Here is a 24538-nt window from a genome sequence, read left to right on the forward strand (position 1 = left end):
AACTACAAAGCCCAGGATTCTACAGCCTTGAGCCATGGCAGTTGAAACAGTATCTGCAGTGCAGATACAGCCTAAGTGTCCTATTTGGGATTTTTGACATAGTATTTTCCACATCAAAGTAAAATAGTATTTGGGGGAAAATCCTAGCCTAAGAAAGCTTCATTTGTGTGTGTACGTTAGAAGTAATTTGCACTACACCAAGACTAAGATGCACACCATCTTCCATGCCTATGGTTCCAGCTTCCGTGGGCCCCAACTTTTTATTTTTTAAACAATCTTCAAATTGTCAGCCAACTCACTCTATGCCGTAGTTTAGCGAGTGAAGAGGGTTATTTGGCCATGGTTTGGCATACCTTCCAACTGTCCCAATTTGGAAGGGACAGTCCTGATTCATCCTCTGTCATCCACTTTTCAATTGCTTTTAAAATGTCCCAGTTTCTCTCCTCCTGCCACTTTCCTCTTTGCAGCTTATTTTAATTGCTGCAAACTGCACTCAAAATCCAAAAATACTTAGCACTCAATTCAGCAGGAGAGAGAGAAGAGGGGGACAGAATCTTGCCATTCCCAGCAGGCTGAGCAAAGGCAAAGCACTGCAGCCCCTCTCTTGACTTTGTGTGAAATGTGTTGGTGGGTATAATTTTGGATGGGGACTTCCTCATCTGTTTGGCCTGCAGTTAAGGGGTATTCATTCATTAAATTTATATTCCATTTTTCTCCCAATACGGAACCCAAAGATTACAAGTCACTTCCAGACCCAGAGAACTCCAGAGGCAGTGTCCAAATTAATTTAGTTTATTTAAAACAAGGAATTCATATTCACAAGCACAATTTCTCTTACACACACAAGAACTAACAATGCAAAGGTAGTAAGTAACAGTGAAGTGAACTGCAGGATGACTAAGAGGAAATACAGTGGGACCTTGGTATCCATGGGAGATCCATTCTGGACCCACCAAAAATACAGATGCTCAAGTTCCTATCCAGTTTGGTGCTGCTGCCACCATCACCTTCCTCCTCCTTGTTGCAGTCCTTCTCATCATCCCCTTTCTCCTCCTCTTCACAATTGCTGCTGCCCCTGCCTTCCTCTTCCTCCTCCTAGCAGTTCTGGTCATCGTCCTCCTCCTCCTCATCCTTGCAATTGCTGTTGCCGCCTGAGTGTAACGTCTGCCGATTGGGGCAGTTATCCTCAGGGCTGTGAGGGGCCATGCTGCAGTTGGCAGAATGTTCTTCTCAAGGGGCAGCAGCTTTTGCAAGGAGGATGACAACCAGACGGACTGCTAGGAAGAAGACAACGAGGAGGACAATGAGGACTGTTAGGAGGAGTGCTAAGAGGAAGAGGATGGCAGCAGTGGCAGCGGCTGCTGCAACAGATACTGAGATCCACAGATGGCAAGTCCACAGATAAGGAGGGCCCACTGTACTGTACCAATCCAAAGCATAGCTCCAACTGCAGGGTTACCAGAATGAGGATGGCAATACAGGGGGTGGCTGGCTACTGGTGTCCAGCTGAAATCGAAAATAAATTTTGTCTGGCTTCAAACTAGGCCAATTTGCTATTGTCTAGGCACATGTATTTATAGCACGAATCATGTCCTGAGGGCAGTATTTCAGGAGTGGAAAGTCTTAGCGACTTCCCCAGGGGAGTAGAATGGACATCTGGATAATCGGTATGAATGTCCTCAGACAAAAAGTTTCAATCCCAGAAGGAAACTCCCTGTTTTTTGTGGTTTTTTCAGGCTATGTCATTATCTGAAGATGCCTGCCACAGATGCAAGCAGAACGTCAGGAACAAATTCTTCTAGAATTCGGCCATATAGCCCAAAAACCCACAAAAAACTATGAGAAGAGATTCCATCATGGCTACATCTTCTGGGCTTCTCCCATGCTGACCCACCTGAATGTCCCAATATGGTATAGCTGGTTTCCTGTACTGTGGTGCCCCCTTTTAGCTGCTTGCCAGCATCCTCCTTTTACATATATATTGGTTTGATCTCAAGGATCAGTGACTGAGGGCTGGATCCTGGGTTACAGCTGCAAAGCATGGCAGGGTATTTTATGTTTCAAATTTGTGATGCTGGCAATAATTTGATGTCATGTGAGGGGAATGTGCAATCCTCACACCTTGTGTCATTACCCATCCCTGTACAACATAGAAATATATTTATGACTGAACCCCGAGGTAGAGAGGAGCTAGTATGAAAGCATTTTCACTACTTTGAGGATAAATATACATTTTCCTCAGGGAGAGCTATAAAAAACTCTAATTCTACAAGTATGCAGCATGAGTCCATTTAGATGCTAGAGTAACATCTGTATCAACTGACTAGGTTCTGTAATTCTAACCACAAGTACACACCCAAACCACCATCACCATCTACAGCAACTGATCGACTTGCCAGAGTTTGTGCTTCTACTGTTGCCTGCTCCATGTAACCAATGAACATCAGCATCTACCATATAGATTGGGAACTTTTGGTCCACCTAATGAAACAGGACCCGTTTCCATTAGCACCAACAAGCCTGGCCAATGCAGAGTAATAAGTTTGTAAACATCTGGCAGGGCCCAGGTTCTCCCACCACGGTTTAACAGGCTGTTTTAGTACCACAAGGCAGCTATTGCCATCTCCTGAAATATCTTAAGGTACTAGCAGTGACCTAGTTTGGATTAGAAACACAGTAGTAGTCACTACTACTGTCATCTGGGGGAATTTCAGGGGGGTCTTAATTAATGGCTCTGATCAAATAAGACAATTCAGTGCCTATGTAACTACAATCCCTCACAAAAACATCTGTTCCACAGATGTTTTACACTAGCTCCCACAATCCACAATGTTGCCTTTAGCACTGCATTTTGTTCTCAGGTCTCTCATTCACACACATGAATGAGCATGTTCTAACAACTAAAAGTACCTGTGTTTCATCTCCAAGTCAAACCAAGAATTGCATAACGTTTTCTAAATAAGGGTGCTCCCTGAATTTTTTTAATTCAGGGATTGAAAAAGGAGCAAACTACAAATGCAAAGGTTATACAAGTCACTCATAACATCTTTCCAGTGACTTTAGAAAGTACCAGGATTGGACTGTACTCAGCAGCAGAGACATAGCTGGTGAGATGGGATACGGTCTATAAAATTTCATGCCTGAAAGGATGGATTTGTTACTGTTATGAAACACTACACTAATCAGAACGATAGGGCAGATCTTTTGGAAGTCACCTTCAGAGTTCATCCTCAGAAGATTATTTCTTGCCAACGTTATATATATGTGTGTATGTGGTTTGGATTTTCATATGCTAAAATATTAAAACAGCAAAAGCTTTTCAGCTTAGAAGGACTATTAAAAGATCTTATTTGGTGAAGAAAATCAGCTCAAAGCTGGTTAAAAGCAGGTATAACATTACATTCACAGCAAAAAGGATGTCCTCCCGATACAAACAGCAGCTTGAACTGAAGCCCTTTCCTAAGAACTTAAACAAGGAGGAAAGAGTTAAATTCCCCATTCACATTTGCTGCAATCTGTTCCAGTGGTTTACTATTGTACCCACTACACCCTGAGGTAGTAAATTTGTGTTTTAGCAATTTACTACGCAAGTGCTTCCTTAGGTTTGATCTGTATCTCCTGGTCTTCAGCTTCATTGGATAACCCTAGATTCTAGTATGTTCTCCACAACATGCATATTATTAAACAGCTCCACTAAATTACAACCATTGACTTGCCGTTTCTGATCGGCCCTAAATGCTGCATTTCTCCTAATGGGAGACCTGCTACAGCCTCCCAGACATTTTGATTGCTCCTCTTCTGCAAGGTGCTGCTTTCTTGTGATTACAAAAATCATCTGGTCCACTTTGTGTGAATGACATCACAAGTCAGCTGTACATTGCTTTTTGACACACATTTTTCTTGGAAGTCAGAGTGGAACGGGGTTTTTTTGAGGGGGGAGCCTGCTGGACATCTCATCACCTTGGCAGAAAGAACAAAATGTTTTTCTGCATTTTTCTGCCTGTTAAAATAGTGTCCAGTAGTATGTTCTATTTGAGCAAAACGAAGGAAAGACACCAGATTGACATAATTCACTTCATCACACAGTCTGAATGCACTGTCTGTGAATCTAGCACATCTAGGTAATCTCAGCACTTTGTTACAGTAAGGGAAATTTAAATCCATGTTTTTATTCTTGTCGCCTCAGCTTTACTTGTTGCCATTCATTAAGATAACTTCCATTTTTATAGCCAAAGAATGATCACCAGTGCCTTTCCTTTTGTACTGAATACTACAATTAATTGATCTTGAAAACAGGCAAACAACAACATGAAGAAACTGAAGCTGGCCAAAATACTTTCTTCTAGCAGTATGCAGAAACCTTGTATGGCATGCCTCTTATCACATTTCATGAAGTGTGAAGCTGAATGACAGGCGACATTATAAAACAATTTCAGTTCATTTATGAAAAACATAATACAGCACAAATCACCTTCAGAAATTCCTGATGGAGACAAATTCACATACACACATTTGGAAGCTCTATTGAGGGTGGAAAAACTAGTATCTTCTTAAAGAATTTTTTTAGTTTCAGCTCAAGCTTGCTAACATTTCGCTGATGGAAGTAAGTAGTTATAATATATACAAAAAGCAAAATAATTCTTACTGAAGATTACATTGCACTGCTTACCATTTATTTATTTATTTTAAATAATGTTTCTAGCTAACATTATTTCCTACGTCTTCCCCTGGAAGACTTGCTCCTTGCTTTTCTCCCCTCAAAAACAGGCCTGGCTCTCACCATTGGCATTTTTTCCTCCTCACTAGAGCTGCTACTCCCAGCTTCATCCCTTGTTAGTTCAAGTCCCAGATTTGTTTTGTGACTTGCTGTGTCAGTTTTAAGCATCTCAGCTGTTTTCTCTCTCTTGCAGCTATTCAAGATTTCATTCTCCAGATCTTCAGCTGATGATCCACTAGATGCCTCTGAGAGCTGAATCTCCCCTATGAAGCCTCCCCCAAAAAAACTCTGATTTGTATGTGAGGAGTGCTTTATCCTCTTGCCTTGGTGGCTCTGTATTACACCTGTTTCTTGCTCTGCATCTTGTCTGGGTTTCTTTCTTTTCCTCTTCTTAAATTCTTCCTCTATGATTGCAGTAGCCTGCAGGACTTCAGTTTCCTCTTCTTCCTTCTCTTTCCTCTTCATACAAGTCACAGCCCTACGAACCCTTTGACTCTTGATGGCTTGCTTCTCTTGCTGTGCAAGCCTGAAGAATGAGTCAATACGGAGTTGAGTCTACAAAAAAAATAAGTACATTTCCACAAGACAAGTTAACAGAACAAATGTTGCAATGTATTCTTACTCACTAATGGGGTTTCAGGGTTACAGCTAGTTATGTCTTCCTTAAGGAAGCAAACCAGTTCACTTTAGCCCCATGAATTTTCCATCTTTCTTTCCCAAATGACACTCAATTAGTCACCTCCTCCAGTTATCCAAAGGGGGGGGGGCAGGGTGCTGAAACTCCCCAAATCACTTCTGTATTTTACCTCCATGAGTTCAGAATAGATCAAAGAGCATTCTAACCTTTGTTGCGTTTTTAGGATTGGTTGCTTTTCTCTATCTCATTATGTTCCTTTAAAAACTACTTCTTTGGATTTGGACTCAAGGTTTGAATATGAATGAATCCTCTAGCTGCCACAACCAGTTTTTAGAGAAGAGGTGAGTAACAAGCCCAAGAAAAACCTCACTCGTCAGGCAAAAAAGCCAGTTTAATTCACCTACCTTGTCTGTGCCTAAGAGCAGATAAGAGAAGAGCAAGCTGCCTTGCCCATACTAATGGATGAAAGGATGGCTCTAGAAGGGCACTACACTTCTTAGCCCTGAATTAGTATATCTTGGGACTCTGGACTTTCTTCTGTGATCCACATTAAGAGTAAAAGGAAGGTAGTGGCAGGAACCTACAGTACCTCACTTTATAGCCTACAGTACATATCAGATACCAGTGTTAACAGCTGACTTACTCTGTAGAGCAGCTGCATGTTGCTCTGAATCCATGGGAAAGAGGACTGACAAGCAGTGACATAAATGTTCACCTATTTAGTTCTCAGATGCAAGAGAAAACCATTTCAAGAGTATGAGCACTTTTGTACACTTTTTGATCGAAACATGGTATCTCTTAAGCAATCTATAGCCACTTGCTACATTAGGCAAATCTGATGTTATGGAGATGTGTACTAATCTGTCTAGATACTTCTTGGCAGTTGTAAATGCAGGGATTATGGGTGCCATTCAGCTGATGCCTTCCCTGCCATTCCACAAGGATGGTTTCCTTCAATAAGCAAAAGGGAATCCTGTGAGAAAGTTACCTGGCCTTACACAGGGACAATGGACATGAAATAAACCAATCTGGGTGGTCCCTTTTGTCTACTCAGTACTCTGACTCAGCATCATAAATTATGTGCTGCCAGAAAACCAATTATGGCCTGAAAATAATTTCAAGTACACTGGAAAGGAAGAGGAGTCTCATCATTCTTGGCAAATTTTCAAGTCACCTGTGGGGAGATTGATATTGCCACCTCCTACATTTAGCCATCAAGGAGCTCTGAACACAGACCAACTTCAGATCCCTTTTATGTCTGTCTCCAGGCTTCTGGGTGTTTATCTGTCATTACTATTTTCAGTTGAACACATCTTGACAATTCTGGTGACTGTACAAGTTGTGGCTTCAGAGCAGAACACACCTCTCCTCTAAAAATTGGTTGTGATAGCTAGAGGATTCATTGACCAGACCCATTAATTTTTTTTGCACTTCCATGAAAAATGTATAGGAAACTGTTAGATCAGTACTGTCAGTTTCTAAACAAAAATTAAGTCATATGATAGCAATACCTACAGAAGTGTCAACCAATGAAAAAGGACTCTCCCAGAAATGAAAATGAAAATGAACTGACAAGAATACGGCATCATGAAATTTCAAAGATGCAAACTGTAACTCCAGCTAAAGCATAATGGCCAACTTGCACCACATGAGACAACTGTGTCATCATCAGCAATTGATAGAACCCCTGGATTGAAAAGTGAAGGGTTTGTGGCCTGGCTCTGACAAAAAGGTGGTGTCTGCCATGGTGTACTTGTGCATCAACCCTGGCTCAGCAGGGATAAACCCACACCAAGGCATGGGGGATGGATGAGATTCATATTGCAGTGAACAGTATAGATGCAGTTTCTTGTAGTATGCCCTGGAGAAGTGATCCCCTTGTTTTGAACCTGTCTTGTGTCACCACTTTCCCAAAGATCACTGGCCATCACTGAAGTAGAATCTATTTAGGTTCTTTGCACATTTTAAAAATAGCACATTATTCATTTTTCAATGTATATTATTAAGCAACTGCAGTGGAACACGCCACTAAACTCTTATTGTTGATTATATATTGAATTTGGTGTAATTTTTTTAATGGAATTTTCCTGCCAAAAGGCTCATTTAAAGCTATATCTAGTGGGTGGTGTAATTTTGAAAAGACTTGCTTTCTTGATTTTACTTTCAACAATGCCACTCTTCAGAGTGATAACTGTCTTTTATGACTGTACAAGATGATTTAATTATAGCTAGCTGGGAGATATACATAGCCTCATTGTTACACTGAGGTTAGGTTTATCAGTTGTATCAGTTGGATACTTTATTACCACCCAGACCACTGCCTAAGTTCACTCTTCTTTTCTATTATAATTAAAATTAATTAATTAATGGGAATTATATCCCACCTTTCTTCCAAAATGGAATTCAAGGCAGCTTACAATAATTTAAAATGAGACAGCTAAAGCATTAATTCCAAAAGTTAAAAATAATTAAATACTAACATTAAAATGTATGTTAAAAACAGCATAGTTAAACCCAGTATAAACAATTAAAGCATTAAGACACTAATACCTGTTGAGCATTCAGCTGTTTGAGAACAGGCAGCAAAACTTCATCTGTTTTTAACTTTGTCCAGCCAAAATGGCTCTGGCAAAATGTGCAAGCAGTTAAGGGTCATCAACAGAAATTTAAAAAGGAAAGAAAATTCCTAGAACACCTTCATATGGGAAAAACAAGGTTTGTCATTTGTATTTCACAAATGTAAGAGTAGCAGCATAATGAGCACATAAAAATGGAAATTCTCTTGATTACTAGTTTTATGTGATCCTAAGTTTTTCAAGCCCTTTTCTCTCCATTTCAGAGGTTTGCAGAACTTTTCATATGTACATATGGTTTAAGCTCTGCTCTCTTTTATCTTGGAAAGCACTGCATGGAACAAGTCAGTAATTACTACTGTTTTTCCAAGAGGAAGAAATCCAAAGACTGTCCAATGTAGACTGTACTTCCTCACTGTTAGTTAAATTAGTCCAGAAATTGTATTCATGAGGCAAATACACAAGGGAACTGGATGACCTATAAGGCACAGTGAGACTCTTGCTGCAAGCTGTGGATCAGAAGGGGCTGAAGATCACATGAACTTCCCCTTCTATTTCCTGGAGTGTAACCACCACCTATTCAATCAGGGACATAGGCCTGGTAGGCAGCAGAGGCTACCACCAGTCCACTACAGAGAATGGACACTGATTCCCTGCCCCTCAGCAGTAATGGGATGGTATTGCAAAAGTTCCTGCATGGATCAATACTTCACTCTGAGAAAGCAAGGCCTCAGTGGTAAATTAATGTGCACTCTTGTCACATTTTTTAAAATTTATGCTGCCGGAAGCAGTGTGACCTCTTGTCCATCCTGACACAAGAAGTGGTGCACAAAAAGAGCAAGTTTCTGTCCTTTGCTTACTATAGAACTTACCAACCATATAAACTGCACTCTTTAAAGCAAGAAAGGGAGAACATTGCACCATACTGATTTACAATTTACCTACACAAATGTTTCCACTCAAGCAGATTTCCTTTTATTAACTACAGTTTCACAAAGGAAGAGACAAACAGGAGTGAAAAGGATATTCTCTGATCTGTTCCAAGTCAGGTCTTCCCCAAACAAATGATCCCTTGGATTCATCCACCACAGGATGCAGGTATGCTTCTGCTACTGCAGGGTTTGGAAAACCAGGTGTAAGTTGCAACTGCCGCAATTTTTTCTTCACTTTAGTATCATACGGGTTAGGCTGTGTTTTCTTACACGTCTGAGCTTCAGCCCACCAATCCCTGAAAAAATTACACATACATTAAAAAAAACCTCTCACACAGAGAAAGAACTAAAACAATATAGCTTTTCTGTCATTATTTTGTTCATTTGTTTCTCCATAGCTATACATTTGGCATACATGAGGATTAATAACTTTACTGCAAGGATATAAATGGAAATCTTTAAAGAGTCCTTGGTCAGGACTGGTTTGGACCTCTAAAGTTCAAAAAGGCACCCACAATTCTGTAACAAGGATAGTCAAATTCTGAAATGAAGATGTATTGTACAGAGTAAGAAATATGCTCACTAGGCCAGTCTGAATAGAAACCAATCCTTGACACAGAATCCTTGTAACTACTGAAGTACTGAACCATGATCCAAACAGAAAATCTGCAGCCAAACGGAAGAATAATATGTATGGTTTAAGCATTATTTGTTGCTTTCTGCATTAACAGTTCCCTACTAAAGATAGAAGGCACACTTCAGTATGAAAATCCTATAGTCTCCTCCCAGGGAAGAAGATTGTGGCAGTGAAAACAAACTGAAGTTCTCAGTTCACAGGGAGACTCCCCAAACACAAATTGATTGTCCTTGCAGCTCTAAAGGCTACTTAGAAGAAAGGGAGGAGGTAAGTCTTATTGCAACTAATGTCAAGACTCATTAGAAATTACAAGAAAAACTCAGTGCTCTGATTGCTTCTTTTGATTTAGGTCAATATTTCTGTGCTTGCAGAAGTCAGATCTCTGGGCTCATAATGTTTCAAATGAAAAAAACATTGGAAGGCAGCCATCAGCTGCCTACAAGGAAAATCACTTACGTAAGTTTTAAGAGAGGTTCCAGTCCTCGTCCAGGGAATTCATTCAAAATCTCCATTGCTGTTACATAGCCAACATTAGGAATGCCTTCTGTGTAATCACTGCCAAGGAGATAGGCCAAATTAATTAACTTGTTTCGATCCAAGCCTGAAGGAAAATAGTAAACCATATGTGACAGTATTAGTATGTTTGCACTACATTCGTTTGTCAATTTAAAAAGAGGCCATTACATGGCATACAAAATCAGCACTGTCAGCAACATTAAGGTAGCCGAAAGATCTTGGATAGCAAGATTTGAAATCCTTCCTCAAGGAACACAGCAAGGAAGCTAAAGAAAACAGTATGAAACATCTTTGTGTATTTCTACATATCTACTAAAGAAAAAAAGCACACAGCTGCATAGGCTGAAGAAAGCAGTTTACTCCCAGAATTTCACAAGCACAAGTTGATTATTTTGCTGATAGTACAGCTCTTATGCTTAGGTAGACCGCAAGGACTCAGAGCAAATAACAATTATTAGTAGTAGTATACCCTAGGAATATTGTTGTTGTTAATCCTATCATGCCTTTTTCCAAATTCAAAATTCAAAATAACTTACAACTAATTAAAATACATTGTTAAAAACCAATGCACTACGAAGGTTAAAATGAGATTAAATAATCAAAAAATTAAAACAAATATTGTTAAACATATGTGCACACACATCAGCATAACAATTAGCAAGATCAAGCACATCTTCTAGTACCTATCTAAACAGAAGTCTTTACTTGTCTGCAAAAAGAAAGTAGGGAGGGCGCCAATTTAACTTCTCTGGGAAGGGATTTCAAGAGCCTGGGGGCAGCTTCCATGTTCCCAACCTGTGAGGCTAGTGGGATAGAGAGAAGGGCCTCCACAACAGATCTCAAAGCATGAGCTAATTTGTAAGAGAGAATATGGCACTTCTCATCACCTGGACCTAAGCCATAAGAGCTTTATAGGTCAAAATCAACACTTTGAATTATATCTTAAAAGAAGCCAATGAAGCTGTTTTAATAAAGGAGTTGTGTGTTCCCTGTAACCAGAACCATTTAACAATCTGGCTGCAGCTCTTTGGACCAGCTGTAGTTTCCAAACACTCTTCAAAGGCAGCCCCACATAGAGTGCATTTCAGTAATCCAACTAAGATGTAACTAAGGTGTGTGTCACCATCGCCAGATCTGAAATGGGTCACACGAGCCCCTCAAGGCCATTTCTTTGGGCTTTACCCTTCACAAGGTTCCCTCATATTCATTTTCTGGCAGAAAAAAGGGAGAGATGAACTGTAATTCCTAAAGGCCTCCATGGGTGGTAATTCACCTTTTATAAAAGTCGCAGACACATTCTGTAAGCACACACACATACAGTTTTTAAAGATTTTATAAAAAGAGAACTGGACTTCTATTTCTGGGGATGCTTTTTACAGTTCATCTGGCTCCAGTTGATCCCAAAGACAAAAAAATTAGCCCAAATCTGCTGTCCAGCCCAGCTCTATACTACTCACAGAGAGCAACACCTATGCCATATTATTACTGCAGCGCTATTATAGGGCCAGAATGCAAGCAGATAGATAAACTGTCCTGAAATCCTGTTTTAAGAGTATTTTGATTAAAATGCTACACTCTCAATTAGTTCTAGATACCCTTGAAATTCTAAACAGATATTACTTATCTTGGATGTACAAGATAAATCCTGGAAAACTATAACTGATTAGCCTTCCCTCAACCTAGCACACTTGCCATGCATTAGATTAGACTATTCCCATTATACCTAACCAACATGTTTACTCAAAAGTGAATCCCACTAAATTCAGGGGTACCTACTCCTAAACTGAGAGTGAAGAGAATTGCAACCCAATCCACTAATCTGAAGTCCCTTAAAAAATTTTAAAAATCTATTTGGCTGGTTGTGAAAAAACATTGCTATGCTCATACAGTTAAATTATAACAATCAAGATATACCATATAAATCAGATGATACGTCTGAAACAACATACAGAAATCCAAGGTACAAAAATTCTATATAAACAATGTATTTGATCTTACCCAATTGATTCTGAAAATCCACATACTGGTAATACTCCACATACTTGTTTTGACTGAAGAAGTTCTTATACACATGTCGTGCTCCAAATAACCAAATATCACTGTCATCTGTGATTGTCCCAGAAGTCTGATCAGTGAGGTCCAAGATGGCACACTGAGCCTCTGCTTCCATAGGGGCTTCAATGTATGGGATGCCAAAGAGACGCAGTAGTTCCTGTAAAGTACGGGCAGACAGTTAAAATATTTTCCTCTAATTAAGTTTTACTAAAGGTGGTACGCACACACACACACACACCCTTCATGCACATTACTTGATGCTGTGCAGCTGAAATCTGTGAACTGTCTACAGGTTCTGCATTTGACACACTATTATAGGATGTGAAGGTTATGTTTATATGGTTAATGGCTTATTCACCAATGCAAGGGACTACATGATGGTACCAAGTGAAGCAATGCTGGCTTATACAAATATTCTTACTTAAGAAAACAATTCTGCAAAGTGCTATGTTATATGGATGCTTAAACAAACACAAATCTTCCCTGCACCAGCTCTAGGGTCCAAATGAGAACCCTCTTCCATTATATCTGATTTAAAACCAACTTTTGCAATGGTCAAGAATCAATGCATCAGTCTACTGAATGCTGATTCTGTCATATGCCATTAACCTGCTTGCATTTCCGTTCATTACTTTAACATGCAGCGCTGTGCCATTATTTGGGGAATATTTGGTACATTTTATTGTAGTAAAGCCAACGTTTTTTGGGGGAGGAGAGATTTCACTTCCATCTGTCTTCATAGAATGGAACTGTCATGTCATAGCAAAAACTCTCTGGTATTCATGCTTTCCTATTAAATGTGATATAAATTTTTCCTCTGAACCTGACTATGTAGCAAAATCTGCATATCCAGATCTAATCTCAAAACTGATTTCCATGGAAAGTCGCAACTTACAGATAGTAAACCATGTAACTGAGTAGCCAGCACATTGCTAACATTAAATATACTTCAGCAAATTTCTAGTACCTGAGGTATTTTTAGAAGATATCAGCATTGCAATCCTAGGTATGACAGCTCACAGTTAAGTACCACTGAGGTCAATGAGATGGTAAGCCAAAACATTTTTGTCATTATCCTACATTGGTTGCTTAGTTACAAATGCCTATCTAGGAAACATCTCTTGGTCTGACTTCTCCCTGAACCCCATGCTACCTTAACAGCCAACAACTACACCAAGTGAAGGTCTGTTCAACGGCTGATCAGGGCACAAAAAGGATGATGCTTCCAGCCCCTACAGCTCATACCACCACTATAAGCGGGTGAGGTTGAAACAAGGAAACAAGGGTGTCCTGCTTCTGATTGTTGCAGCCTTGCTCACTGGTGGGAAGGGGGATAGAATTATTCTCCTCCCTGTGCCTCAATCAGCAGTTGAGCAGGCCTCCTTTACCCAATATAGATGCTGGGGAGAGGCAGGTAAGAAATGAAGAAATGATGATGATGGTGATGATGATGATACAATACAGATGATAGTAATATTATTGCAATGATTGTAACTGTCCCCCCTCATCACCATCATCATTATTATTACAATTGAGGTTGGACATGTACAATCTTTGCAATCATGTGATGATCATCTTAAGTACTGATACTGAATACACAACAATTACGAATCTGGAACTCTGTTTCAAACTTGTAACTGCAATACAGAATGCCAACTTTTGTCGATAAATTAAATAACAAAAATCCAACAGTTGAGTCATGCAAGTAAACCTTCTGCAAACGGGTTTTCCTCATACACATATTCCAATCTTGAATATGCTGTATATGCAATTATGCGATATGTTTCCTAATCCTGACACTCCACTGGGTGGGCAGGTTACACTATTTCTAGCTTTCTGTTAATCCATTTTCTTCTTTCTTCTCAAATGCATGTCTTGGTAGTACATTAAATGAGCAACTTATTTTACTAATTTTTGCATGCACTTTCCAGTGGTGTTATTTTTTTAAAGCAAGCTACATTCATTTGTATATATTCCTTGCATAGAATTGTTCTGCTTATAGCCTTGTCCAAAAGAATATATTTAATTAGCAAAGTGGCAAAAAGAAATGTGTAGGCAATTTGCTCCTTTTATAATATCTCTCTCACTCTCTTCCCCTCTCCGCAGTTTCTTTTTCCAAGTCATAAAAGCATTAAAAAGGAAAGACTAGTCTATTACTGTCCTGTTGCGAGAAATAAAATGGGGAAGTGGGCCATGTACGCCATCTTGAGTTCCCTGAAGAAAAGACAGGATATAAATGCAATAAATAAATTAAATACTGTAAATAAATATGGGGTGGGGTAAGCACCTTAACATAAATCTCATGTTTACCACTTTAAAATACGTATTTATCTCATTCCCTCTTATGTTCAAAAGTATCCACTTGCTTTGCTTGACATTAATTAGAATTAGTTTCCTTAAAGTCTTCTTTCATTCCTTCCTTCCTAGACATGTGCCTTCTACTCAAATTAAACAAAACAATGTTATCAGTTAAATGTCTTTTCCCATCAATACAGTCAGTTTTTATTTTACAGTGCGTAAGGGGCGCATGTAATCTACACATTAGCCTTGAAATAATTCCATAAATCTGATTCTGCAATTTTTGTGCAAATAAAGAAATGGAAATACTAATAATGGAAGTCAAATTTAAACAAAATACTATTTTTCACCTCATTCAAAACTAATGCAGTCCAATGTTAAGAGGGCTATACTTGTAGTTCAAACCCTCCTTCCATCTGAACTTGACTGAATATTTTTGCCCAAGTCAACATTCCTCGGTTTCTCCTTCTGTAAAGTGGAAATTTCTGGGAACAAACAAGTTGGAATATAAAATGGATTGTACCTGACTTTCTAAAAACATCTGTCCTGTGACAGTGGCAGCTATACGTTCCTGCTGTTTTTTTCTGAACATGAAGTGTGTTTTGTTCAACAGAAAGGTTCTTTTCCAAGACTTCCAATTCCTCCTGTAATATAAAATATCCAAACCTTGTTAAAGGCAAAGTAATGTGCCAACAACTGTGAATTCAAATATGTAAAAAACAGTAACTCTGCTAAAAACGTTAAATGGAGAATTTGTTGGAAGACTTTGTTCTTCCAGTTACACATCAAAAGAATCTGGAATCTTAATCTAGGTTTTAATTAAAAAGAAAAGAACAAATTACTGCTTCCCAGAGAGACAGGTAATGTACCAGCAGCAAACCAGTCTTCAGAAGGTGAAGCCTAAACCCATCTCAAGAACAAAATTAAGAAAAGTTCCTTTGGAGACTACTTTTCCCTCATTTAACATGGCCAGTAGATGCGGGATACTGAAAGATACAATCTAAAAGGTAATTTTTCCAATATATGCTCTAGCCACTGGGAAATTATAGCTGCTGCCCTTGCTGAGTTCAAATGCATTCATTTTGTCCTTCTTTCTTTTAAAATATCTGCACAAAGATTCATACCTTAAAACTAACAGACATCCAAACAGAATATTTTAAGAATGCAGCATTCCCAAAAATCAAACTTATTCCACAAATTCCTGATGTCTTTCATGAATTTGTCAGCTCAGACGATAATTATTAAAAATTAGAAGAATGCAGCAAGATTTTCAGCAGGTGCATGGAAAAATAAATTATGAAATTGGCATTAGAGGAAAAATTAACCAATCAAGTGAAAAGTGTTAGGAATAATGAAGACCATGAAGCTTTCTAGCAACTTGGCTTCTTTTTATTTCTTATGTCAATACAAACAGAAAGACATTTGTTCCTCCAGCTACTCATTTAGGTTTACAGAATGGTGTACTATCACGTGATACCTGATCTTCTTTGGTACATGTTTGTTTAATGCAACTGTGTGGTTGAATTTCATCTTCAGATGAACCAAGTGTTTCTGTTTGTGTTTTTCCCTATTATTCTGTTTATGTTAAATTCAAAAAAATTACTGAGGGGCAGGGTAAGAATGCAGCTTTCCCTGGTTCATGACCGTTCCCTTATAATTCATCCAGTAATTATTTACCATGCTAATATCTTGCCACTCGTTAACTGTAGCATCCTCCTTGTCTTTGATTTCTGCCTCCTGCTGTATCTCTACATCTTCACCAGAATATTCTGCTAGGCTTTCCATGCTGCCATCACTCCCTCCTCTTATATCCAATGCAGCTTTGGCCATCGCTTCCTCCATTTGATCGGATGAGGTGAGAGACATCCCATGCGTTTCATCCTGAAATTCTTCACTTCGCTCAGCATCCACTTCAATGAAGCTACCTGATCAATGCAAACACAAAAAGTAGCTTCTTCATCTTTGAAGCAGAGTAGTTTCACTGGTAGTAATCTGTTTTACCCAGCTCTTCATATATTTGGGATTTTTACTCTCCCTTTTCACTTCAAAAAAGTACATGGACAACTAACATCACTAAGAAAAAACAGTAAAACCATTAACATCCTCACTAAAAATAGTTTGAACAATAAAACAATTAAACCATATACTGTGTGGGGCCAGAATCCAGCTATGGGCTTTGGCTGCTGCTCTGATATGTCTTTCTGGGCAACTTTTTTTTCAGCAAAACCAAAGCTGTTCACAATTTAATTTTCAAAAAAACAACATAGAAACAGCGAAAACAAGCATTTTAAAAACAAGTCACAGTGCCTAATATAGTTTGATAAGGGAAAGAACCGATGCCTTCCTAAACAAAGTATTTTTCATCAGCATCTGAAAAATCACTAAAAATTATGCCTCTGAGTTTCCATAGGCAAGAAGATCCACAGAAATACTATTTTATTCTGTTTCCATACATGTAATTCCTTTGGTAGACCCAATATTCTGATTTTATCATAAAAACTCATTTAAAGCCCACATACCATCAGATTCACTTTCTTCAGACTGTGATGGAGCTTCCACTTTTTCTTCACACATCTTTGCTATTTCTGAAGTAAAGGAACATTCGTGTTGCACAACAGAAGCACTTTGTCCTGGCTGGTGAACCAACTCCCTTAACTGTTCAACTTTGCCATTTTGGATTATTTCTGCCAAATGTGAATGCATACGGGCTACTTGTGGAGTGTCTGTTGAAGATCTTATTGGTTGCTGCATGTCACTGCTTGTGCTCTCACTTTGAATATAACTTACATCTATTTTGGAAGACCGCATTTCCACCCCTTTTTCTTTGTCATCTGAAACAGAAGAAATTCCTTTTTCCACAAAAAGGCTACAAGGGCTTTCAGGAACACTCTGATCCTTGCCCAACACACAATTTCTTTGGTCCACTTGCTTCTCTTGGTTAATGTTTGTATATTCAGATTGCCCTGTAGGTAAAAATGGAAGTTCCTTTCCACTCTGGCCTTCAGGTACCTGGCTCTCCTCATCTGAGCTGTTGGCAAGAAGGTCCTTCACAGAAGGTGTCTCTTCTTGACTACTACCAACGTTGCTGGTAAAAGATGGCCTAATGTCCTCGTCGTCTTCCTCCTCATATAAAGCTTTCTGAATAGCCCTTAATGTTCTTGGTGAAACATTGCTTGCATCTATACTAGGGTCAGATTTTTGTTTAGCCAAATCTGACTGGTTTTTGTTTTTATCTTCTAGCTCGTCCTCTGAACTGCTTCCCAGCATAGCTGTCTGGATTGCAAGAACTGTTCTGGGAGAAGGAGGCGCGGGATATGTGCTGCTCATTGACTCAGTCTTTGAGGGGACATATGAAGATGAGCTGACATTAACCAGGGTTTGGGAAGCATTCAGACTAGGCTTTGTATCTTCAGGCATGGAAGACTGGCTTGCAGATGCTGTTGCCAAATCTCTGGAAACCTCTCTTTTGGACTGGATACCTGAAAGGGAAAAGTGACCATCAATGTTTTACTGACATGCTATTATAGGTTTGGTGCAATAAAAATACAAGAGTCAAAATCATATAGAAGCAAAGCTCTGACAACTATTCCTTGCAGTTCATTTGGTTTATTTTCAATATCACATTGTGCACTGTGCATCATTCAAAACTCATATGAAACCAAAACATTACTGGCTTGCTACCTTTTATGAGGATGTAGTGAGAGGTGTCTTCAGACACAACCCTCTTAGTTTCCACTTCTTTCAAGAAGCCCCCGTCTTCTTCATACCGACTCTGAATATCACCTGCATGCTGTTCATTCATCTCCTTCTCCACCTTTTCTATGTGCCGATTTAAGCTGCTTTTCTTAAGCAATCCTTTTAGCTGGTACTGGGAGAAGTCATTGGACTCCTTTAATTGAAAGACAATAATTAACTGTCAGCCTGAATGAGCTGAGCTTCCTGTATTTCTAGAAAATAAACATTGTTTACTTTGTAAGAAGAGAAGGAAATATTTCAAAGGTCAGGGGAGAACATGGTCGTAATCTCTTTTTAAAAACACGCATCCACGCATTGTTTTCTGTTTAGAATATCATTGGCTGTATCCAATACTTTAAAGGTTTTTATCTTTAAAATGTAAAAACATAAAAATCAGCAGTTGACTTTGGACTAAAACTCAGACTGAAACTCTGACATATTTCCTTCTGTACAATTCTCAGTGTGGTGTTGTGTTATGTCCATTTACAAAGACCCCTTACCAGAAGGCAAGGAAGAGGAAGATAAAGTTTAAGGTAGGCTGACATTGTTTCTTTGGGCTTGGAAGTGAATGCTTGCAATAGGAATGGACCCTGGACTGAAAAAAGATGAGGCTTGTATAGGATATTCAGTGTGCAGAATACGGGATTCTGCCCTAGAGTTAATGGTTCAAATTTTTACTCAGCCATACACCAAAACAGGCCTTGGTCAAGTCACTGTACAACTCCCTTAATTTTTCATAAATAAAGTAAAGAGAGCCAGTGTAAAGTAATGGTTTGAGCACTGGATTAAGACACTGGGGCACCAGGGATCAAATCCCCACTCAGTCATGGAAACCACAGGCTGACCTTTGTCATGTCACATACTCTTAGCAAAGGCAAATCCTTTCTGAACAAATTCTGCCAAGAAAACCCTGTAATGGGTTTCCCTTGGAGTCACCATGAGTCAGAAATGGCTTGAAGATACAGAGCAACAACAAAAGTGTTTATAAACCCTGCCTCACAGTCTTACTATGAAAGTAAGGGATGAAACAGATGGCTCCAAAGGGGCAGCGTCATGCCAAGAGAGAGCCAGATTGGGACCGCAGCAACTGCACATAACAGCCCCAATCTGGCCAGCTTCTGCCCCAAATAGGACCAGAAAAAGTCCACACCTATTTGGGGCAGAAAAAAGCCACCCCTTTGCCTCTAGAGCTGGCCTTTTGCCAGCTCTGAGGTGAATGGCATCTGAACGCCACGCCTCCAAGTAGCCTGGAAGTCAGCTACTGTGTAATCACCAGCACAGCTTCTGGGCAACTCGGGGCTGTGGCATGTCTAAATACCACACCCCCAAGCCAGCTTTACCACGCTGTCTGTTCCTGCCCTAAGTTTCTTTTATTTACTGTATCATACTAATTTTAGTTGATCAAAATGTGTCTGTAACCTGCAATACTATTTAGAGCCACTCCATAAGCAGCAAAAATAAATCTGGAAACAGGCCCACTAGGTAGCTTATAATAGTATTTTCTTCTGCAGAGCTCCTTAACTCTTCAAACAGTTCAGAGCAAAAGACTCCAATTAAAGTGGGTGACCTTCTCCTTTTGTGTCATGTCTTTTTAGATTGTAAGCCCGAGGGCAGGGAACCATCTAATTAAAAAGATTGTATGTACAGTGCTGTGTAAATTTACAACGCTTCATAAATGAAGGTTAATAATAATAATACTGAGCAGAGAGGAAGAGTGAATGAACATCATGGTAGAAGGTAAGAAAAGAGAATGAGAACATAAAGTGGTGAGAGAGAAAAGAGGAAGAGCACCACAGGGGAACTAACAGGTTAGAACCCATGAGAAGCTGATACCTCAGCTTGTAAGGAATAAACTATTAAGGACTGTAGAACTACGGAAATACGAACATAGTGACAATAAGAGGTTTCTAATTTTCTCAGAGCAAAGGTCAAGGCTGAAAATTTGATAATCACATTACTTTAAACTGTAAATATGGTAACACAAGAACTGGTTGCTTAGTGAAGGCAGTGCTCTAAATAGCCATGAAAATTTATGATTATACAAATAGTAGTGGTGGATTTAAAACAGCTGTTTCAAGGCAGCAGGGTGCCCTATTCATAGCTTATGTTTGCAAAACACAGCTAAAGGAGTCTGTTGGCTGGTCAGCTGTTCCCACACTGAGAAACCAATACATGCTCCACTTGGTGTCTGCTAACTATGAGCAGACATTGCACATCTACTTTCTCAACACTATATGGCTGAGACTCAATTTCTTTGATTTACAAGACAGTCCTACACGTCTAAAAAAATTAAGTCCCACTGAATTCAGTGGACCTTTTCCCAAGAAAGCAAATATATGAGAGCAACATGAAAACCTTATGTAGGTTTCCTTTCATAAATCTTAGTACAAGTTAAATCTCTGTATCTTCTCAGGCATGTTCATTTAAGCAGATAGTAATTCCCAAGTCTGAAGCACTCCAGCTTTTCTTCTGACACTATCAATTTGGTTATCTATAATTTATTACATCTATTTTAATTTGCTCCCATGGTGTTTTGAGAATGTTATGCAATGTTTTAAATATGCTGTCAGATTTTCTAAATGTAATTTTACAGAACAGCATGACTACAAATCTATTCAGTAAGAAGAAAATAATTTTTCAGACATACAGTTGGGAGGTATAATCCTAAAATGAACTGGCAAGATAGTATGTTGTTCCACAAGAGTATCTGTCAACAATCAGGCTCAGAAACACTCTGATAGGAAGTCAGGAAGGCAAAGCTTTGCCATTGTAATTATAGTAGAAAGTCCATAAAGATAACAAGGAATGAAAACTTATTTCAGTTCAAATTTTTTCCTTCCTCATAAGGTGGCTTGTTTCTAGGAAAAGCATGAATTTTCTGCTACTGGAATCCAACTGGGCATGAATACAGTAACACTCATTCCCCCCTATTTACAGGTAACCCTTGGGAATGGTGTAGCGGATTTCCTTACAGGGATTTACCAGCTCCCAAAGTGGCAACTCTCTTTGGAGCATGAAAAGACAAAAAGCAAAAGCCTCTTCCTTACCTCAGGCATTGTCTCAAATAACGTTCTTCTGCGTTTTGTGAATTCCTTCATGTCACTGAGGATCTCATGTTTTACCTCAGCTGGCAGGCTCTGAAAATCTTCTGATTCAACATCTACAGAATGAGGGTTTTCAATTAATTCTTCCTATGCAGTTTGGGAGAAGACAGCAGACAAAATGTAGGCCTTTGTGAAATTAATGCTCTAAAACACAGAGCAGAGAAAAACACAAGAGAAAAACACAGACAAACAGACACAAACTAATAAGTTTTGTAAATACTGTAACACTAGAATTAAAGCATTAATTTCCCTCTTCTTAATGGGACACATGAAGAAGCTGCAACTTTGGGGCACTATGCAGAACTAGCAAATGCTACATGTGCAGAATAGGGAACCAAGAAGATAGTTAGACTGTATACCAGACACATAAAACCATCGTACAGCCCAGTTCAAGACTGGAAATATAGTGGCCCCTCCACATTTGCTGGGGTTAGGGGTGAAGGACCCCCATGAACGTGAAAAACCACAAATTGAAAAAACACTACTTTTTACTTGAGATAACACTTCTCTGGGAATCTCCATGTCCTGTAAGGCAACTCTATGTAAACATCTGCCAGAGGCTGATCACAGAATCATGCTGGAGGACTTACAAGTGCCTAGAGGAGTGTTTTCTTTAGGAACTTATAGGTTCTCCAGCACAACTCTATGGTCAACTTCTGGGAGAGTTACGCTGAAGGATCTAGAGATTACATAGTAATCAAAATTGAAAATAAAGCCACAAAGCCAAAGCTGCAAATGTGGAGGGCCAACTATAAAGTCAATGTCAGGTTTTGTACACTTTATAATAAAGACGCCAAGTATGTGCATCAGTGCTTTCAAATTGCCTGCCGACTTATGACAGTGCCATGAATTTCATAGGGTTTCTTTAGACAAGGAATACTAAAGATGTGGTTTTAGCAGTTCCTTCCTTTGAAATATAGCCTACACCAACTGATATTCATTGTTGGTCTCCCATCCAAGTACTAACCAGGTCTCCCATCCAAGTACTAACCAGGACTGATCCTGTTTAGCTTCCAACATCAAACAGGTTCTGGTGCCTTTAAGGTGTTTAAGCCAAGTATATCCTTTTATTTTTCCCCAAACACACCAATGGCAAACACAAATGACTAGGGGAGAAGGGTGTATTTGGAGGATTTCTTTGGATTAAAGAATGAATCTGCTACTAGACATCAGTTTCTGTAGCTACTGAGAATCAAACTATCTAATGGCATCCCTCACCCTGCTCCATCCCTTTATCAAAGTAGCCTTATCCTGTTTCTTGGGGAAATGTTTATGATGGAATGTCAGATACTGGCCAAGCATATAAACAAAAACAAACAAACAAACAACTTGCTATCTGACTTATTTATCTTGAAATTTTTGCTTTCAGGTGGACTTTCATTTTGTAAAAGAGGAAATGCATTAGAAAATTAGAGTGCTTTTCAAAATAAGTGCAAATTGCCTCTTCCTATAAATACAGTCTTTATCTTCTGCCCAATTATTGTGTCATGCAGGACAGATATATCATGTACAGCAAGACAGCTAGAAAGGGTCTGAATTAATTCCTGAATGGTGAGTCAACACATAGATAAAGCCTCTTGGTTCAATGGCTCTACTCTGGTTGGAACAAAAGGATTTAGGCCAGTGGTACTCAAACTTTCTACCATTGGGACCCTCCTTTACACCTACATATGGAGGTCACACACCCCTCCCCACTCAAGGTAATATATGACTAAAATTACTTTGTTTATTTAGTGTGCATATTTTCATTCTCATATTCATGTACATTCATATTTTAACATTTTATAACAAAATAACATCATTCAAATTAGAAGTTTTATTTAAATAAATTCAATATTCAACTCAAAGCATTTTTAAATTTTACACATAAAAATGGTTGGGAAGAAGAGGAGGAAAAGGGATCCGAGCTTCCAAGTCCCATCCCACTGTTTGAGAACCATCAATTTAGGCCAATCTCTTCAACATCTAACCATCAGCTATGAATCACTCCTCAATGCTGAGCTGCTGTTTTCATTCTACTCTATTTCCAAGATCAACCAGTTTGTCATTGCCGAAATGAGAACACTAGACTAAATGGATCATCAATATAAATTGGTAAGTCAATTACAGTATAATAAATGTTAATACGTGGCAGTATCCTGAATGTTTCAAATACATTATCTCAAGAATCTAGCTAAAGTCCTCAAAATATAACACTATTATTAATGTCATATTTAGAGGGAAGGAGACAGAATGAGAGAGGATCAGACAAGTCAGACCTCAATATATCAGCTGCTGTAGAACAAGATTATAATCTTGTGGGATATCCACAGATATCTGTTTGATCACTTACAGACTGCCAAAATAAAGCTGCTTCGAGTCTCTTTGGAGGTATGCTGTTTAAACGATGCATGCATCCTAAGAATCCGGAAGCTGCACCAAAGCTGCTCTCCAGTGCTTAGGAATGGAGTGTGGCTTTGGCGCGACCTCCAAGTATACCTCCAAAGAGACCTGAAGCAGCTTTATTTTGGCAGTCTGTAACAGGCCTATGAGTCAAATATGGACTAGAAAAAGACCTCTAGGCCTCTTAATCTGTTAGGCTCAACATAAAGGCAAAACATAACAAATCTTACATTACATTAGTTTTTCAATTGTCTTTATTACATATTTTGTGGAGGTTTCATTTAGAAAATATTCAGCACTAATGATTTCAAAGCCACGTTTTTAACACAACTGTACTGCAGCCTTACTAACACACTAACATATATTTTAAAGATCACTTTTCAGAAGAGAGGCACTTAGGTATGTAAGAAAGAACTATTACTTGCAATATCTTTTTCTGGGTCATTCGCTCCTCCCATTCTTTTTCATCTTCTTCTTCTGAGCTATGTTGCAAGAACAAAAGTGGTAATTGACTAAGTGTCAACACATTAACTATTAAAAAGAACATTTTTCTTCTACTATTTTTGATCATCTTATCTTATTCTTTATTCTTTTATTTTAATCTTCATTAAAACCATCCACATAAACACTGACTAATCTCCAAAACATAAAAAACTGACAAATAGTTACAAACGAACAGCCCTCTTACTATTCCCAAATATTTTTAACATTAATGATTAAAACCAACAATATCAAAAACAAAACTAAGGCCCCATACAGACAGGCCAAAATAAAGCTGCTTTGGGTCACTTTGGAGGTATGCTGTTTAAATGATGCATGTATCCTAAGAGTCCGGAAGCTGCGTCAAAGCCACGATCTAGTCCCCAGGACTTGAGCGCAGCTTTGACGCAGCTTTCAGACTCTTAGGACACATGCATCATTTAAACAGCATACCTCCAAAGTGACCCAAAGC

General features: G+C 38.9%; 1 protein-coding gene across 1 annotated transcript in view; it reads right to left on the reverse strand.

Moving 5' to 3' along the window:
* Positions 1 to 776: 776 nt before the first annotated feature.
* LOC121925015 (DNA excision repair protein ERCC-5-like) overlaps positions 777 to 24538 on the reverse strand; it is a 30893-nt gene continuing 7131 nt past the window's right edge. Inside the window, 12 exon segments of the mRNA XM_042456698.1 lie at positions 777 to 5272; positions 7905 to 7989; positions 8955 to 9155; positions 9953 to 10097; positions 12011 to 12224; positions 14889 to 14948; positions 14950 to 15009; positions 16043 to 16290; positions 16885 to 17844; positions 18047 to 18254; positions 21148 to 21291; positions 24008 to 24068. Coding sequence (XP_042312632.1) covers positions 4709 to 5272; positions 7905 to 7989; positions 8955 to 9155; positions 9953 to 10097; positions 12011 to 12224; positions 14889 to 14948; positions 14950 to 15009; positions 16043 to 16290; positions 16885 to 17844; positions 18047 to 18254; positions 21148 to 21291; positions 24008 to 24068 — 2950 coding nt within the window. The 3' untranslated portion in view covers positions 777 to 4708.

Source organism: Sceloporus undulatus, chromosome 3 (genome assembly GCF_019175285.1).
Source record: "Sceloporus undulatus isolate JIND9_A2432 ecotype Alabama chromosome 3, SceUnd_v1.1, whole genome shotgun sequence".
Classification (NCBI taxonomy): Eukaryota; Metazoa; Chordata; class Lepidosauria; order Squamata; family Phrynosomatidae; genus Sceloporus; species Sceloporus undulatus.